Source organism: Neophocaena asiaeorientalis, unplaced genomic scaffold, assembly GCF_003031525.2.
Source record: "Neophocaena asiaeorientalis asiaeorientalis breed wild unplaced genomic scaffold, Neophocaena_asiaeorientalis_V1.1 scaffold376, whole genome shotgun sequence".
In the NCBI taxonomy this organism is placed as follows: domain Eukaryota; kingdom Metazoa; phylum Chordata; class Mammalia; order Artiodactyla; family Phocoenidae; genus Neophocaena; species Neophocaena asiaeorientalis.
Genome location: NW_020174368.1, coordinates 1127402 through 1145413, shown reverse-complemented (window position 1 = coordinate 1145413; position 18012 = coordinate 1127402). Strand labels below are relative to the sequence as shown.

The 18012-nt window shown below is 41.7% G+C and overlaps 1 protein-coding gene and 1 pseudogene across 2 annotated transcripts in view; one reads left to right on the top strand and one right to left on the bottom strand.

The window, feature by feature from the left end:
- Positions 1-5152, bottom strand: part of LOC112407034 (survival motor neuron protein) — a 46095-nt gene extending 40943 nt beyond the window's left edge. Inside the window, exon 1 of one of the 2 annotated variants that reach the window (XM_024756167.1) lies at positions 5033-5152. In XM_024756167.1, coding sequence (XP_024611935.1) covers positions 5033-5119 — 87 coding nt within the window. In that variant the 5' untranslated portion in view covers positions 5120-5152. The remainder of the gene's footprint in view (positions 1-5032) is intronic. The other variant, XM_024756168.1, reaches the window with a different exon arrangement.
- Positions 5153-11701: 6549 nt separating this feature from the next.
- LOC112407057 (high mobility group protein B2 pseudogene) lies at positions 11702-12238 on the top strand (annotated as a pseudogene).
- Positions 12239-18012: the final 5774 nt, after the last annotated feature.

Below are 18012 nucleotides of genomic sequence, written 5' to 3'. Positions count from 1 at the left end.
AAGTGGGGGACTGGCAAAGAATATTTAACATATGTATAAATGGGGTCCCTGAAGAATAAAAGCTAAACAAATAAATAAACAAAAGTCTCTAAAAGGAATTCTCAGAGCCTCTAAGCAAAAAGATCAAGTCATTTACAAAATACAGAAAACTAGTTAGTATTAGACTTCCTCATAGAAATTTATGGGAAAAAAGTATGAGCCAAGGATTTTATATACACCCTAGCTGTCCTTCTAGGAGCAGCAAGACTTAGTTGTTGTGTTTCTTTTTTTTGGCTGCACTGCACGGCTTATGGGCTCTCAGTTGCCTGACCAGGGATTGAACCTGGGCCCTTGGCAGTGAGAGCATGGAGTCTTACCCACTGGACTGCCAGGGAATTCTCAAAAAGATACTGTTAAGAGAATGAAAAAATGAATGAACTCACAAACTGGGAGAAAATATTTGCAAATTACCTATCTGATAAAGGTTTTGTATCTAGCATACACAAAAAACTCTCAAATCTCAACAAACTCTCAAATCTCAACTTAAAAATAGGCAAAAGATTTGAACAGACACTTTGCCGAAGAAGATACATGGATGGCAAATAAGCACATGAAATGACAATCAACATCATCAGTCATTAGGGAAATGCTAATTAAAACCACAACAACAAGACACCACTACACATTAGAATGTCTAAAATTAACAAGACTGACCATACCAAGTGTTAGCAAGGATGTGGAACAAATGGAACTTTTCATACATTGCTGGTTGAAATGTAAAATGGTACAATCACTTTGAAGAAAAGTTTGGCAGCTTCTTAAAGAATCAAAATAGTGGACTTCCCTGGTGGTGCAGTGGCTAAGAATGTGCCTGCCAATGCAGGGGACAGGGGTTTGATCCCTGGTCCAGTAAGATCCCACATGCCTCGGAGTAACTAAGCCCGTGAGCCTGCGCCACAACTACTGAGCCTGCCCTCTAGAGCCCGTGAGCCACAACTACTGACCCCACAGGCCACCGCAACTACTGAAGCCCGCACACTCTAGGGCCCGTGTGCCACAACTACTGAGCCTGCCCTCTAGAGCCCGTGAGCCACAACTACTGACCCCACAGGCCACCGCAACTACTGAAGCCCGCACACTCTAGGGCCCGTGTGCCACAACTACTGAGCGTGCATGCTGCAACTGCTGAAGCCCACGCACCTAGAGCTCCGCAACAAAGGAAGCTACCTCAATGAGAAGCCCGCGCACTGCAACGAAGAGTAGCCCCCACTCACCACAACTAGAAAAAGCCCGTGCACAGCAACAAAGACCCAACACAGCCAAAAATAAATAAATAAATAAAAACAATAAAATTCAACTTAAAAAAAAAAAACCAAAAGAATTAAAATAGGGAGTTCCCTGGTGGTCCAGTGGTTAGGACTCTGTGCTCTCACTGCCGTGGGCCTGGGTTCACTCTCTGGTCAGGGAACTAAGATCCCACAAGGCATGGGAAAAAAAGAAAAAAAATTAAAATATATCTACTCCATGACCCAGGTGTTTGCCAAAGAGAAATGAAAGCATATGCCCAAACAAAGTCTTCTGCACTAATACTCATGGTGGTTCTATTTTTAACAGCCCCAAACTGAAAGCAACCCAAATGTTCATGAACAAGTGAATGGATAAAACAAACTGTAGTATATTCGTGCAACAGGATCCTACAGCAATGAAAAAGAATGAATGACTGATATGCACAAGAAAATGGATGAAACTCAAAATAACTATGCTGAGTAAAAGAAGCCAGATAAAAAAAGACTCCGTATTTGTAAAATTCTAGAAAATGCAGACTAATCGATGGTGACAGAAAATGGATCAGCAGTTGTCTGGGGACAGGAGATGAGGAGGGATGAAAGGGAAGGATTACAAAGGGGTGTAAGGAAATCAAACCATCCCACACACTGGGACCACATGGAGAAGCCGAGACAACATGAAGAACAGAGATGGTCTGTCAATCCCTAGCAGCTCAGTCCCCAGCTACTGTAGCTCCAATTACTATGTGGATGCAACTACATGAAATGTCTGAAGGAGAACTGCCCACCAAGGCCTTCACAAATTCCTGACCCACAGAAACTATGAGAGAGAATAAAAAATGATTATTGTTTCAAGCCACTAAGTTTTGGGTGATTTGTTACACAGCAATAGCAAAGAGAACAGACCATCAGGACTGCCTTTATATCTGTTTCTCAGTCACCAAGAGAAGCCCACCTCTTTCCTTGCAGGCATTTCAAAATGAAATGTTTTCTTCCCCATATCCCTCAAATTACTGTACCAGAGGTGGGGAAGTAATCTTCCTTGTTCCTCACTTTCACTTCCAGATTATTCTTCCTCCCTAAAAACTCCCAGGTTTGAAAATCCCGTCACCAAACTCCACTGTCCACTATGCCTCCTCATTGCAATCATCTATATCTTCCTGGGTCACTCTTCCTCATTCCTTGAGGTTTATATCCCAGTACTCCCTCCAACACTAATCCTGTCATAATTTCTGGTTATTTAAAAACCCATGTACAGGGACTTCACTGGCGGCGCAGTGGTGAAGAATCCGCCTGCTAATGCAGGATACATGGGTTCGAGCCCTGGTGTGAGAAGATCCTACATGCCGTGGAGCAACTAAGCCCATGCACCACTACTGAGCCTGAGTTCTAGAGCCCGTGAGCCACAACTACTGAGGCTGTGCGCCACAACTACTGAAGCCCACGCACCTACAGCCCGTGCTCTGCAACAAGACAAGCCACCGCAATGAGAAGCCCTCGCGCCACAACGAAGAGTAGCCCCCACTCGTCGCAACTAGAGAAAGCCCGTGCACAGCAACAAAGACCCAATGCAGGCAAAAAAAAAATTAAATAAATAACGATAAAAAAGTATTACTCAAAAATAAACCAAAAGTAAGAAATAATTAAAAAAAAATAAACCCACGTACATGATCCTTCCAATACCCTACCCTTGTTACATCTTTTTTTTTTTTTTTTGTGGTATGCGGGCCTCTCACTGTTGTGGCCTCTCCCGTTGCGGAGCACAGGCTCCGGACACGCAGGCTCAGCAGCCATGGCTCACGGGCCTAGCCGCTCCGCGGCATGTGGGATCTTCCCGGACCAGGGCACGAACCCGCGTCCCCTGCATTGGCAGGCGGACTCTTAACCACTGTGCCACCAGGGAAGCCCTGCTACATCTTTAAATGCTTCGCTACCAATGACCTTTTATAGTACCCAATCTCAGCTATTCACTTCTATGGTCTTTATTATAACCATTAACTATAACCTCTCCAAAAACTCAACTGCAAGAATCCTACTCTCCAACTACCACCTTCTAGGCTCTGAAACTTATTCCTTCTAGTAGGTTGATGATGACAGTCATTCCACTTCACTGGGACTGGTAAAACAATGATCCTCACACTTTTTAAACTGCTTCTCACCATGGTAATGTCCTCACTTCCTTTCTTAGCCAGCTTTAATTCCACCATCGATCATTAAGACAACTCCCTGTACCGCCCCCTTCTCACTTCATACTAGGTAAAACTACAACCCTATTAATTTCAACTATTCATTTACTTTGTGTCTGCCCTCACACACCTGAATTTGAATTTAGCTAGCAAAAAATACAATCATGCTGCCTAGTCTCCTTTTCTTTTTAAAATAAATTTATTTATTTCTGTCTGCGTTGGGTCTTCGTTGCTGTGCACGGGTCTTCTCTAGCTGTGGCGAGCAGGGGCTACTCTTCGTTGTGGTGCGAGGGCTTCTCATTGTGGTGGCTTCTCTTGTTGCAGAGCACAGGCTCTAGGCATGCAGCCTCAGCAGTTGTGGAGCACAGGCTTAGTTGCTCCATGGCGTGTAGGGAATCTTCCTGGACCAGGGCTTGAACCCGTGTCCCCTGCATTGGCAGCGGATTCTTCACCACTGCGCCACCAGGGAAGTCCTAACTAGTATCCTTTAAACTCATAACCACAAATCTGAAGTAGGCCTTTAATGTTGCCTAGATTTCCCTAATGCAACACTCATCCACTCTCCTAGACGTTTACTTCCTACCTTCTCTCTTCTCTAACCTCCAACACCTGCCCCCTGCCCCTCCTCACTAGTAGGCTGATGACCTTGCTTCTTTTACTGAGAGAACAGCAACAATCAAAACAGAATTTTCATAATCTCCTGCCACTATATCTGCCCATCCACACAAATCTGTACCCATATAACTGTCACCACATGAACTGTCAATATTTCTAACAAAGACCAAATCCATTCCCTCTTACTATGCTAGAATGTTGCTTGCGCAATTCTCTTCTCTCCTGCAACGTCAATTATACCGTCCTTACTGGATCCTTCCTATCAGCCCTGAAACATTTCTCCCATCTTAAAAACAAAAACACAATTAAGAATCCTCTTTATCTCACTTCCCTCTCCATCCATTGGTCAATTTCTCTATCTTCCAGTACCCACAATAAAACTTGAAATATTTGCTCACATATGTTGCCTTGAATTTCTCCTCTCCGACTCTCGAACTCGCTCCAATCACATTTCACCCAAGAATGAGTTCTAATCTTACCCCCTTATAAACCTGCCTTACTTGCAGTCTTCCCCATCTCAGGAAAAGGCAACTTCATCTTTTCAGCTGTTCAGAGCAATCCTGGAGTTATCCTTGACTTTCCTCTCTCAAGCCTCTATTATCGCATACCCGTGCACAACCTGTTGCCTCTGATTTCAAACTATATCCAGAAGTCAAGTAACCGGCTGTCCACTGCTAACAGCGGGATTATTCCAATAGACTCCTAACTGGTTTCCCTGCTTCGCCCTGGCCTGCCCCCGCACACCTCACAGTCGGAGAGAGAGGTGGACGACCAAGGCACTATCGAGTAGCAGTAGGGCCTAGGCTCAAAGTCATCGGGAGCCCAAACTGGGCGAGGAACGAGCTTGCGGCTGAGGCTCCCAAGTGGGGATGTAGAAACATGCGGCCCCACCGCCTCGCACTGAGCCGACTGGCCGGGGAAAGAGCGCAGGGGGCTGGTCGGGGACAGCGCCGGCTGCGACCTCACCTGGCCTGTGCCGCGCCGGAACAGCACCGTGTCTTCCGGCTCTGGGACGCCGCTGCTACTGCCGCCGCCACCGCCGCCCATCGCCATGGCTAACCTGCTGCCGGGTACGCGGCGTGGGCCAGGTCCCTCGGCGAGTGACGACTTCCGCCGCCCGGCCTCCGGGAGCGGAAGAGCATGGCGGCCTGAGGGCCGTCGGCCGGCGGAGAGGAGTCCCCGCGCTTTCTGCCCTCGGGCGCCGCCTACCCCTGTCGGCCGCATAGGTGTTTCTTCTCCGTATCCTCCCAATTCTTTGATTTCACTTTTTCGTCTGTTCCGAGAGTGATTCGACCAGAGTTTTTGTTTGTTTTAAACAATAAATCTCTTAGGAAAATAGCGTTCGTTGCAGGTCACTTAGAAAATATGGGTAAGCAAGCAGTAAAATAAAAAGCAGTCCCTTGGTAACCAATAAAAGTATAGCTACCATTTTTAAAAAGTGCTTTTAAGAGTTTTATATACTTATTTTAATTTTATTTTCACAACTCTATGAATTAGGGGCTATTTTCTCATTTAAAGATGGGAAACTGAGGCACAGAGCGTTTACACAAATGCCTGGAATCCAGCATGTCTGTAACATTTCCCAGCCTTAGCATTTAGTTTAATATCTCTTCTCCCAAATCTTCTCTAGTAACTTTTTGAATTTAAAAACATGAGATGAATTGTTGTATTCTGTTTAAGAATGTGCTTTTTGTTTGCTCGATTTTTCATGTTTGTCTTTACATGGGTCAAGCGGGCTTTTAGTCCTCAGTAGGAGCTTACCCTCTATTTTCCAGTATTCTTTATTAAACATTTAGGATTGCTAAATGGCTTCCAAGTACCTATTGTCATTTTTTTCTTTTTTTTTTAAAGGTCACCCAGGGAACTTTGATGGCTTCCTTTGGCTTCTGTAGATACCAGAAATAGATGTATTTTTTAAAAGCTCACTTAAATTTCTTCCATCATAATTCTCACAATGGCATATGATGCAGAAATGTAAACAATTTGGAACCAGGTTTCTTCTTAGTTAGTTTTTAGATGGAATTCACATACCATAGATTCATCATTTTAAAGCATATGCAATTTCGTGGGTTTTGGTATGGTCACAAGATTGTGCAGCTACCACCGCTAACTCCAAAACATTTTCGTCACCCCCAAAAGAAACCTTGTATCCATTAGAAGTCACTCCACAGCCTCTCCTTCCAGCCTCTCACAACCACTGTCTCTATCGATTTACTTGCTCTGGATATTTCATAGAAATGGAGTCATATAACGTGACCTTTTGTGTCTTTTTTCACTTAGTATAATGTTTTCAAGGAGGAATTAGCTTTAATGAATTGCCAGCTGTTTTCAATGGCAAGTTCTTTGTTGGAAAAGTATTTCTACTTATCAGGAAGTAGATAAGTAGATTTCCACCTACCTTGTTCCTCAACAAAAATGAACCTATGGCATTTTTTGTCCTCAAGGAAAACATGTTCTTTTTTTCTTGATGGTGACATCCAGATTTGAATCACCATACGTATTTTACAGTTATTCCATATGATAGACAAAGCACTCAAAGCATAATGGAGAGGATTTCCAAAGGAAACCGTTTCATCAGATTTGAAGGGACTTACATAAACATTAAATTTAACTATGATCATGGGGGGTTGCCAATCTGAGTACCATGCCTGGCACCTGGCAGTTCCCCCGTACACATGGCTGAATATGTAAATCCCCCAGCTGCAGGAACAGCTCCATTTTCTGAGGGCACCCCCCCCAGGATTCTCTTACAGGCTAGTCCTTATGGTTCTGCCTTGTATACACAACACTTTATTTTCATATTCTGTTTTCCCTGCTAGCAGCCCCTGTGACCAGGCGTCTTCATGTTATCTCTGTACCTCCTACAAGGCCAGACCAGAGTAAGTGGTGCCAGAAAAGTTTGGTAAATCAATGAATTGTGGGAACCCAACCCAGCTCTAGCACTTTTGTCTGCAGGCTAGTCTACCAGATTCAAAAAGAGAAAGGTTATTCACAAGTGCATAAATTGCACTTGCATAAGAAAGAATCTCATTAAGTAGACCTCCATAAAGTTCAAATTTTGATGATCTGGCCATATCCGAGGTGAAGCTTACCCAGCTTTATAATGAATTTGCTGGAAAGTCACGTAGATAGTCCAGAATATTTTTTAGAAAGCACTTATCCGCCTCCAGGTGAGCAGGAAAGGAAGCTGGGAGGTACACGAGAGGCCCCAAAGAGGGTCTGTTGGGCTATTTCTTAGCATCTGATCCAATTGGTGAGGAAAGTGACAGCAGTCCAAAGAAGGCTCAAAGAAACAGAAGTCTTGGGTTTCCCTGGTGGAGCAGTGGTTGGGAGTCCGCCTGCTGATGCAAGGGACGTGGGTTCATGCCCTGGTCCGAGAAACTCCCACGTGCCGCGGAGCGGCTGGGCCCGTGAGCCATGGCCGCTGAGCCTGCGCGTCTGGAGCCTGTGCTCCGCAACAGGAGAGGCCACAACAGTGACAGGACCGCGTACCGCAAAAAAAAAAAAAAAAAGGAAGAAACAACTCTTTGCTGGCAATAGCTCTTTTGCCTAAAGTAGCCTTCCCACTGTCACATGGTGCAGTTTAAAAGTTATGGTGAAAAAAAAAAAAAAAAAAAGTTATGGTGAAATGCTAACAGGCAGTTTGGATTAAAGTTAACAGCAAATCATGGCTTCACAGATTAATTGCTGCACAAATAAATTGATGTATAAGTATTTGCTTTTAAATCTTACATGGCAAGAAGTAAACTAGAAGTCAAACCATTTTTTTCTCTGAAGAACTAAAAGGACAGAATGTCATTGATGACCTTGAGAACAGCATGCTGGTTTCAAGGCAGACTGTTGTTGTGTAATCCAACCAACAATGATGTAGAACGTTTTAAAAATTTATTTATTTTATTTCTGGATGTGCTGGGTCTTCATTGCGATGTGGAAGCTTCTCAGTGTGGTGGCTTCTCTTGTTAAGGACGGGCTCTAGAGCGCGGGCTTCAGTAGTTGTGGCACACGAGTTTAGTTGCTCTGTGGACTGTGGGATCTTCGCGGACCAGGGCTCGAACCCGTGTCCCCTGCGTTGGCAGGCAGATTCTTAACCACTGTGCCACCCTGTGAAGTCCCTGATGTAGAACTTTTCTTAACAGGGTTATAAAATAAATCTTAGAAGAAAAAAAAATAACTGCATGAACTGGAACCAATCTTTGCGCATATGGAATTCTCATACCAAAAACCTACATTCGGTGACTCTTGGAACTTGCTGATGATAAAGGATTCAAATGACTAGTGATCAAGTTTCCAGTTGGGATAATATATATTGGTATTGTCATGTAGAATAGCGAATAAACAAAAGAGAAGGCCAAAACTAATTAGTTCCTTACCCTTACCTTACCTTCAGAGTCTAGGGTCAGGAGATTAGAGATGTGTCAGTGATTTGTGTACAAGAATGCTCACTGATTGGGATTGACATACATACACTACTGTGTATAAAACAGATAACTAATGAGAACCTACTGTATAGCACAGGGAACTCTACTCAATGCTCTGTGGTGACCTAAATGGGAAGGAAATCCAAAAAAGAGGGGATATACGTAAACATATAGCTAATTCACTTTGCTGTACAGCAGAGTGAATACAACACAACAGCACTGTAAAGCAACTATACTCCAAAAAAAAAAGACTGCTCACTGAACTATTACTGCAGCAGAAATTTGAAAATTCCAAATGATGTTTTGGAAGAATATCTGAATGATATTATGGACAAACGGTAGTATAACTCATAAATGACATAGATCTAATTAGTCATCCAGTATGTAAGGCTTGGATTCATTACCCTCACATCATATACCAAAATACATTCTGGGTGACTTTTATAAACTTGGGATGGAGGAGATTTTAAGATAGAAATAAGAAACTATGCAAGGATTGAAAACTCGAATACATTTTTGGGGTCAGGCAGGTAAAGGAGATGAGTTAAAGAGGAGTAAGCAATAAGGGGTGGTGGGTACTGTAATCAGTTACCTTGAGACTATCCCTCCACACCCCCCCCCCAACTCATTCCACCCACTCCCTGCCCAAAGGCATTCAAGTTCATATTAAAAATTCTGGGGGGAGAGGGAATGGGGGAGGGATGGAGTGGGAGTTTGGGTTTAGCAGAAGCAAGCTATTATATATAGAATGGATAAACAACAAGGTCCTACTGTATAGCACAGGAAACTATATTCAATATATTGTGATAGACCATAATTGAAAAGAATATGTATAACTGAATCACTTTGCTGTACAGTAGAAATAAACACAACATTGTAAATCAAGTATACTTCAATTTAAGAAAAAGTGGAAAAAAATTTTTTAACATGTCAGGACAAGTCTGTGGGCTGTCAGTCTGCATCTTCAGTTAATAAAGAAACTAGGCACATAATTAAAAATTACGATGAGGTATCACCTCACACTGGTCAGAATGGCAATTATCAAAAAGTCTACAAATAATAAATGCTGGAGAGGGTGTGGAAAAAGGGAAACCTCCTACACTGATGGTGGGAATGTAAATTGGTACAGTCATTATGGAGAACAGTATGGAGGTTTCTTAAAAAACTAAAAATAGAGCTACAACATGATCCTGCAATCCCACTCCTCCTGGGCATATATTTGGAGAAAACCATAATTTGAAAAGATACATGCATCCCAAAGTTCATTGCAGCACTATTTACAATAACCAAAACATGGAAGCAACCTAAATGTCCATGGACAGATGAATGGATAAAGAAGATGCGGTATAGGGCTTCCCTGGTGGCACAGTGGTTGGGAATCCGCCTGCCAATGCAGGGGACACGGGTTCCAGCACTGGTCCGGGAAGATCCCACATGCCGCAGAGCAACTAAGCCCGTGTTCCACAACTATTGAGCCTGCGCTCTAGAGCCTGCGAGCCACAACTACTGAGCCCGTGTGCCACAACTACTGGAGCCCATGCTCCACAACAAGAGAGGCCACCGCAGTGAGAAGCCTGCGCATGGCAACGAAGAGCAGCCCCCCCCGCCACAACCAGAGAAAAGCCTGTGTGCAGCAATGAAGACCTAACACAGCCAAAAATAAAATGAATAAAACTTTAAATAGATGTGGCATATATACACAATGGAATACTACGCAGACATAAAAAAATGAAATAATGTCATTTGCAGCAACATGGATGGACCCAGAGATTAACATACTAAGTGAAGCCAGAGAAAGACAAATATCACATGATATTGCTTATATGTGGAATCTAAAAAAAAAAACCAAACAAATGAACTTATATACAAAACAGAAATAGACCCACAGACAGAGAAAACAAACTTATGGTTACCAAAGGGGAAAGGGAGGGGATAAATTAGGAGTTTGGGATTACCATATACACACTATTATATATAAAACAGATAACCAACAAGGACCTATTGTATAGCACAGGGAACTATACTCAATATTTTGTAATAACCTATAAGGGAAAAGAATCTGAAAAAGAATAGGTATATATATGTATTACTGAATCACTTTGCTGTACACCTAACACAATATTGTAAATCAACTATACTTCAATTAAAAAAAAGAAAAAAAGGAAACTAGGCATTTGATCATGTGAATAAAAATTCTGGCAAAAGAAACAAATAAAATGAAAGGACAAACAATAGTTTAGAAAATATTTGTAACATAAGAGAAATGAATATTCTTTTATATTAAAGAAAAACTCTGTCAAATAAAACTAACAGCAAAGCAAGCTATTCATAGAAGAAAAAACCAAAAGGGCCAATAAATATGAAGATATGCCCATACTCTGGAAGCTCTGTATTCTGTCTGCTTGGATTTATATCCTTAACCTGCCATTTACTAGCTGGGTGACCTTGGGTAAATTCCTTAACCAAAATCTCAATTTGTATAAAATCTATAAAAATGGACATAACTGTAGTACCTACATGTGAAGACTAAGTGAAACAAAAAGCATAAAGTAGAGAGAAAAAACATAGGTATTTCACAAAAAGGAAAATCCATGGGACTCCCCTGGTGGTGCAGTGGTTAAGAGTCTGCCCCCAATGTGGGGGGCCTGGGTTGGATCCCTGGGCAGGGAACTAGATTCCACATGCATACCACAACTAAGAGTTTGCATGCCACAACTAAGGAGCCCACGTGCCACGACTAAGACCCTGTGCAACCAAATAAATAAATGTTAAAATATACATATATACCCCCCCTCCAAAAAAAGGAAAATCCAGGGAATTAATTCCTTGGCATTCCAGTGGTTAGGACTCAGTGCTTTCACTGCCAGGGCCCGGGTTCAACCCCTGGTCGGGGAACTAAGATTCTGCTAGCCACATGGCCAATCAATCAATCTGATAATAAAAATAAATAAAAATTTTAAAAGAAAGAAAATCCAAATGTCCAATAAATATATGAAAAAATGCTCAACCTCTCTGGTCAGAGAATTGCAAATTAAAAACTAAGATACCAGGCGCGGAGAAGTCTGCAAAACAAGAGGTGGAAGATTGGGTTAGCGACGGAACAGTTCGCGCCAGAGCCGCAGGCAGCAGTGTCGAGGTCTGACCTGGCCACTGCACGGTACTCTGAGGAAAAGCTACCGCCAGGTGGACGTGCTGCTGCCGCCGCAGCAGCACCATCATGGGGAAGGGCGACCCCAACAAGCCGCGGGGCAAGATGTCCTCATATGCCTTCTTCGTGCAGACTTGCCAGGAGAAGCACAAGAAGAAACACCCTGACTCCTCGGCCAACTTCACCGAGTTCTCCAAGAAATGTCCTGAGAGATGGAAGATCATGTCTGCCAAGGAAAAATCCAAGTTTGAAGATATGGCAAAAAGTGACAAAGCTCGCTATGACAGGGAGATGAAATATTATGTTCCTCCCAAAGGTGACAAGAAGGGAAAGAAAAAAGATCCCAATGCGCCTAAAAGGCCTCCATCTGCCTTCTTCCGGTTTTGCTCCGAACATCACCCAAAGATCAAAAGTGAACACCCTGTCCTATCCATTGGAGATACTGCAAAAAAAGTGGGTGAAATGTGGTCTGAGCAGACAGCCAAAGGTAAATAACCCTATGAACAGAAAGCAGCTAAGCTAAAGGAGAAATATGAAAAGGACATTGCCACATACCGTGCCAAGGGCAAGAGTGAAGTGGGAAAGAACAGGCTCCAAGAAGAATGAACCAGTCCAATGTTCATAGCACCACTATTTACAATAGCCAAGATATGGACACAATCTAAGTGTCCATCAACAGATAAATGGGTAAAGAAGATGTGGTCTGTGTGTATACACACACACAATTAAATACTCAGCCATAAAAAAGAATGAAATTTTGCCATTTGCAACAAGTATGGACTTAGAGGGTATTATGCTGAGTGAAATAACTCAGACAGAGAAAGACAAATACTTACGTTATCACTTATATGTGGAATCTAAAAAATAAAGTAAATTAGTGAATATAACAAAGGAGAAACAGACTCACAAATATAGAGAGCAAACTAGTGGTTACCAGTAGGGAGTGGGAAGGAGGGAAGGGCAAGATAGAGGTAGGGGATTAAGAGGTACAAACTACTATGTATAAAAAGAATAAGCTATAAGTATATATCACAGGGGATATAGCCAATAATTTATAGTAACCAGTTTTTTTTTTTGGCTGCACTGTGCAGCATGCAGAACTTCCCTGACCAGGGATCAAACCCTTGCCCCCTGCATTGGAAGCACAGTCTTAACCACTGGACCACCAGGGAAGTTCTATAATAACTATTAATGGAATATAATCTTTAAAAATTGTGAACCACTATGTTGTATACCTCAAATTTATAATATTGTAAATAAACTATATCACAATTAAAAAATAAAAACATAAAATGTGGGAGGGGGAGAAAAAATGTAGTGTTTTTAGAATGTGTTCAAACTTAACCACAAACCAGAAACTTAAAATAGATACACAAGCTATAATACTAAAGAAATATAGTTTATATATAGTTATATAGAATATATATAACTCTATACAAAATCATCAAACTACAAGGGAACAGACAAAGAGAAAAATAGGGAACGGAGAAGAACTACAAAAACAACCAGAACAATTAACAAAATGGCAATAAGCATATAACTATCATTTATCACTTTAAATGTAAATGGACTAAAGACACAGGGTGGCTGAATTGATTTTTAAAAAAAAGACCAATCTATATGCTGCCAACAGGAGATTCACTTCAGATTTAAAGACACACTGACTGAAAGTGAAGGGATGGGAAAGGATATGCCATGCAAATAGAAACAAAAAGAAATCTGTGGTAGCAATACACATATAAAACAAAACAGACTGTAAATAAAGATTATAATAAGAGACTAAGAAGAGCCTTTCATAATGATAAAGGGGTTAATCCAAGAAGAGGATATAACATTCATAAATACCTATGCACTCAACATAGGAGCACCTAAATACATAAAGCAAATATTGACATAAAGGGAGAAATTGATAGTAATACAATAATAGCAGGGGACTTTCATATCCCACGTGTATCAAATGGATAGATTATCTGGACAAATCAGTAAGGAAACACTGGCTTTAAACAACACATTAAACCAGATGTACTTAATACATATATAACGAACATTCCATACAAAAATTGCAGAGGGGGTAGAGTCAAGATGGCGCACTAGGAGAACGCGGAATCTGCATCTCTGCACAACTAGGGCATCTAGCAGGCACCAGTGGGGGACCAAAGGGGATGGGAGGAACCTCCACGTTGGGCATGGGGGGAGTGAAAGGGGAGGAGAAGTGGAGGTGGGACAGGACTGGTGCCCCTGAGGGGCGGCTGGGGGAGGGGAAGGGATCCCACGCCTGAAGGGGGAAAGTGGGGAACCATTGGGAGGGCAGAGGATCAAAAGGGAGCGTGGTCAGGTTTCCCCTGCCCACTTGGACCCCCAGGAACCTGTTCAGATCCTGGGCCTGATCCTCTGCCCACCTAGGTCCCGTCCAGCCGTGTGGGCCCTGAGGGAGTGGGAGGGAGGGAAGGGGGAGCAAAAGTAAAGGCTGGACCTCTGGGACTGGCACCCCTGAGGAGCGGCTGGGGAGGGAAGGAGTTCCTACAACCAGCAGGACCCACCCATGGTCAGGGGTCCAGCGGCAACGGGGGAGACGCTGGGGGAGAAGGTGGGGGAGGGGCACGAAGGAAAGGAAGGGAACGCAGCCAGTGCTTTCCCTGTCCACTTAGGCACTAGGGAGCCTGTTGGGCCCCTGGGCCTAATCCTCTGTCCTCGGAGCTTCCCTCCTGCCATGCAGAATCCAAGCCTCGCCCCTACACGCCCACCTAGGGTCCTACTTTTACACTTGGAGACCCCCTCCAACGAGCTGGGCCTAAACTCCACCCACACACCCTCACTCAAGGCCCCATACTCCAGAACTCAACACTCTAGAGACCCTCCTTTAGACATGCTGCCTCTCCCCTTCGCGCAGGTCCTAAGCAGAGGCACCGCCCCATGCCTGAACGTTGCCCCGCCTAGGCCCTGCCGCGTGCTCAAATGTCACACCACTCCCGCCTAGGTTCTGCCCCACCCTAAACCCCACCCCTGCCTAAGTTCCACCCCTCATCTAAACTTCACCAGCAGAGCCAAGGCTTTTTCTTTCTTCCTTTCTTAGATTGGGGTTCTCTTTTGCCTTGTTGATTCATTGCTGTTGATTCTTTCATATTTTTAATTTTCCTAATAAATCTTTTATTTTTCTAATTTTATTTTATTCCTTATACTTTTTTAGTGATCTTTCCTTTTGGCTTGTTCTCACCCCCTGTTTTTTTTTCTTTTCTCTGTTGTGGTTTTATTTTACCTTGTTGCAGTTGTTTCAATTATAATTTTTCCTAATATATTTTTTATCTTTATAATTTTATTTTATTTTTTATTCTTTGATATTGTACTGCTTTTTTTTTTTTTTAACCCCACCACAAAGCTTGCGTGATCTTGGTTCCCAAGCCGGAGGGCGGGCCCAGGCTCCTTTGGTGGGAGCTCCAAGTCCAAACTGCTGGACTAACGAAGAACCTCAGACCCCAGGGAATATCAATCAGAGTGAGGCCTCCCAGAGGTCCTCATCTCAGCACCAAGACCCAGCTCTATCCAACTGCCTGCAAACTCCAGTGCCGGACATCTCAGGCCAAACAACCAGTAAGACAGCAATACAGCAGCACCCATCAAAAAAAAAAAAAAAATGAAACGACAAAAAAATATGTTACAGATGAAGAAGCAAGGTAAAAACCTACAAGACCGAATAAATGAAGATGAAATAGACAACCTACCTGAAAAAGAATTCAGAGTAATGATAGTAAAGATGATCCAAAATCTCGGAAAAAGATTGGAGAAAATACAAGAAACATTTAACAAGGATCTAGAAGAACTAAAGAGCAAATAAACTGATAAACAACACAATTACTGAAATTAAAAATACTTTAGAAGGAATCAATAACAGAATAACTGAGGCAGAAGAACGGATAAGTGAGCTGGAAGATAAAATGGTGGAAATAACTGCCAGGGAGAAGAATAAAGAGAAAAGAATGAAAAGTATTGAGGACAGTCTCAGAGACCTCTGGGACAATATGAAACACACTAACATTCGAATTATAGGGGTCCCAGAAGAAGAAGAGAAAAAGAAAGGGTCTGAGAAAATATTTGAAGAGATTATAGTTGAAAACTTCCCTAACATGGGAAGGGAAATAGTCAATCAAGTCCAGGAAGCACAGAGAGTACAATACAGAATAAACCCAAAGAGAAATACGCTGAGACACTTATTAATCAAACTATCAAAAATTAAATACAAAGAAAACATATTAAAAGCAGCAAGGGAAAAGCAACAAATAACATATAAGGGAATCCCCGTAAGGTTAACAGCTGATTTTTCAGCAGAAACTCTGCAAGCCAGAAGGGAGTGGCAGGACATATTTAAACTGATGAAAGGAAAAAACCTACAACCAAGATCACTCTACCCAGCAAGGATCTCATTCAGATTCAATGGAGAAATTAAAACCTTTACAGATAAGCAAAAGTTAATAGAATTTAGCACCACCAAACCAGCTTTACAACAAACGCTAACGGAACTTCTCTAGGTAGGAAACACAAGAGAAGGAAATCACTTACAAAAACAAACCCAAAACAATTAAGAAAATGGTAATAGGAACATACATATCAATAATTACCTTAAATGTAAATGGATTAAATGCTCCAACCAAAAGACGTAGACTGGCTGAATGGATACAAAAACAAGACCAGTACATATGCCGTCCACAAGAGACCCACTTCAGACCTAGGGACACATACAGACTGAAAATGAGGGAATGGAAAAAGATATTCCATGCAAATGGAAATCAAAAGAAAGCTGGAGTAGCAATTCTCATATCAGACAAAATAGACTTTAAAATTAAGACTATTACAATAGACAAAGAAGGACACTACATAATGATAAAGGGATCAATCCAAGAAGAAGATATAACAATTGTAAATACTTATGCACCCAACACAGGAGCACCTCAATACATAAGGCAAATACTAACAGCCATAAAAGGGGAAATAGACAGAAATACATCAGAGTAGGGGACTTTAACACCCCACTTTCACCAATCGACAGATCATCCAAAATGAAAATAAATAGGAAACACAAGCTTTAAAGGATACATTAAACAAGATGGACTTAATTGATATTTATAGGACATTCCATCCAAAAACAACAGAATACACTTTCTTCTCAAGTGCTCATGGAACATTCTCCAGAACAGACCATATCTTGGGTCACGAATCGAGCCTTGGTAAATTTAAGAAAATTGAAATCGTCTCAAGTATCTTTTCCGACCACAATGCTATGAGACTAGATATCAATTACAGGAAAAAATCTGTAAAAAATACAAACACATTGGAGGCTAAACAATACACTACTAAATAACCAAGAGATCACTGAAGAAATCAAAGAAGAAATTTAAAAATACATAGAAACAAATGACAATGAAAACACAGCAACCCAAAACCTATGGGATACACCAAAAGCAGTTCTAAGAGGGAAGTTTATAGCAGTTCAATCTCAACTCAAGAAACAAGAAAAATATCAAACAAAAAATCTAACCCTACACTTAAAACAACTAGAGAAAGAATAACAAAGAAAACCCAAAGTCAGTTGAAGGAAAGAAATCATAAAGATCAGAGCAGAAATAAATGAAATAGAAACGAGAAACAATAGCAAAGGTCAATAAAACTAAAAGCTGGTTCTTTGAGAAGATAAACAAAATCCATAAACCATTAGCCAGACTCATCAAGAAAAAAGGGAAGAGACTCAAATCAACAGAATTAGAAATGAAAAAGGAGAAGTAACAACTGACACTGCAGAAATACAAAGGATCATGAGAGATTACTATAAGCAACTATATGCCAATAAAATGGACAACCTGGAAGAAATGGACACATTCTTAGAAAAGCACAACCTTCTGAGACTGAACCAGGAAGAAACAGAAAATATAAATAGACCAATCATAAGCAGTGAAATTGAGACTGTGATTAAAAATCTTTCAACAAACAAAAGTCCAGGACCACATGGCTTCACAGGCAAATTCTATCAAACATTTAGAGAAGGGCCAACACCAATCCTTCTCAAATTCTTCCAATATATTTCAGAGCAAAGAACACTACCAAACTCATTCTACGAGGCCACCATCATCCTGATACCAAAACCAGACAAAGATGTCACAAAGAAAGACAACTACAGGCCAATATCTCTGATGAACATAGATGCAAAAATCCTCAACAAAATACTAGCAAACAGAATCCAATGGCACATTAAAAGGATCATACACCATGGTCAAGTGGGGTTTATCCCAGGAATGTAAGGATTCTTCAATATATGCAAATCAAATATTAACAAATTGAAGGATAAAAACCATATGATAATCTCAGTAGATGCAAAAAAAGCTTTTGACAAA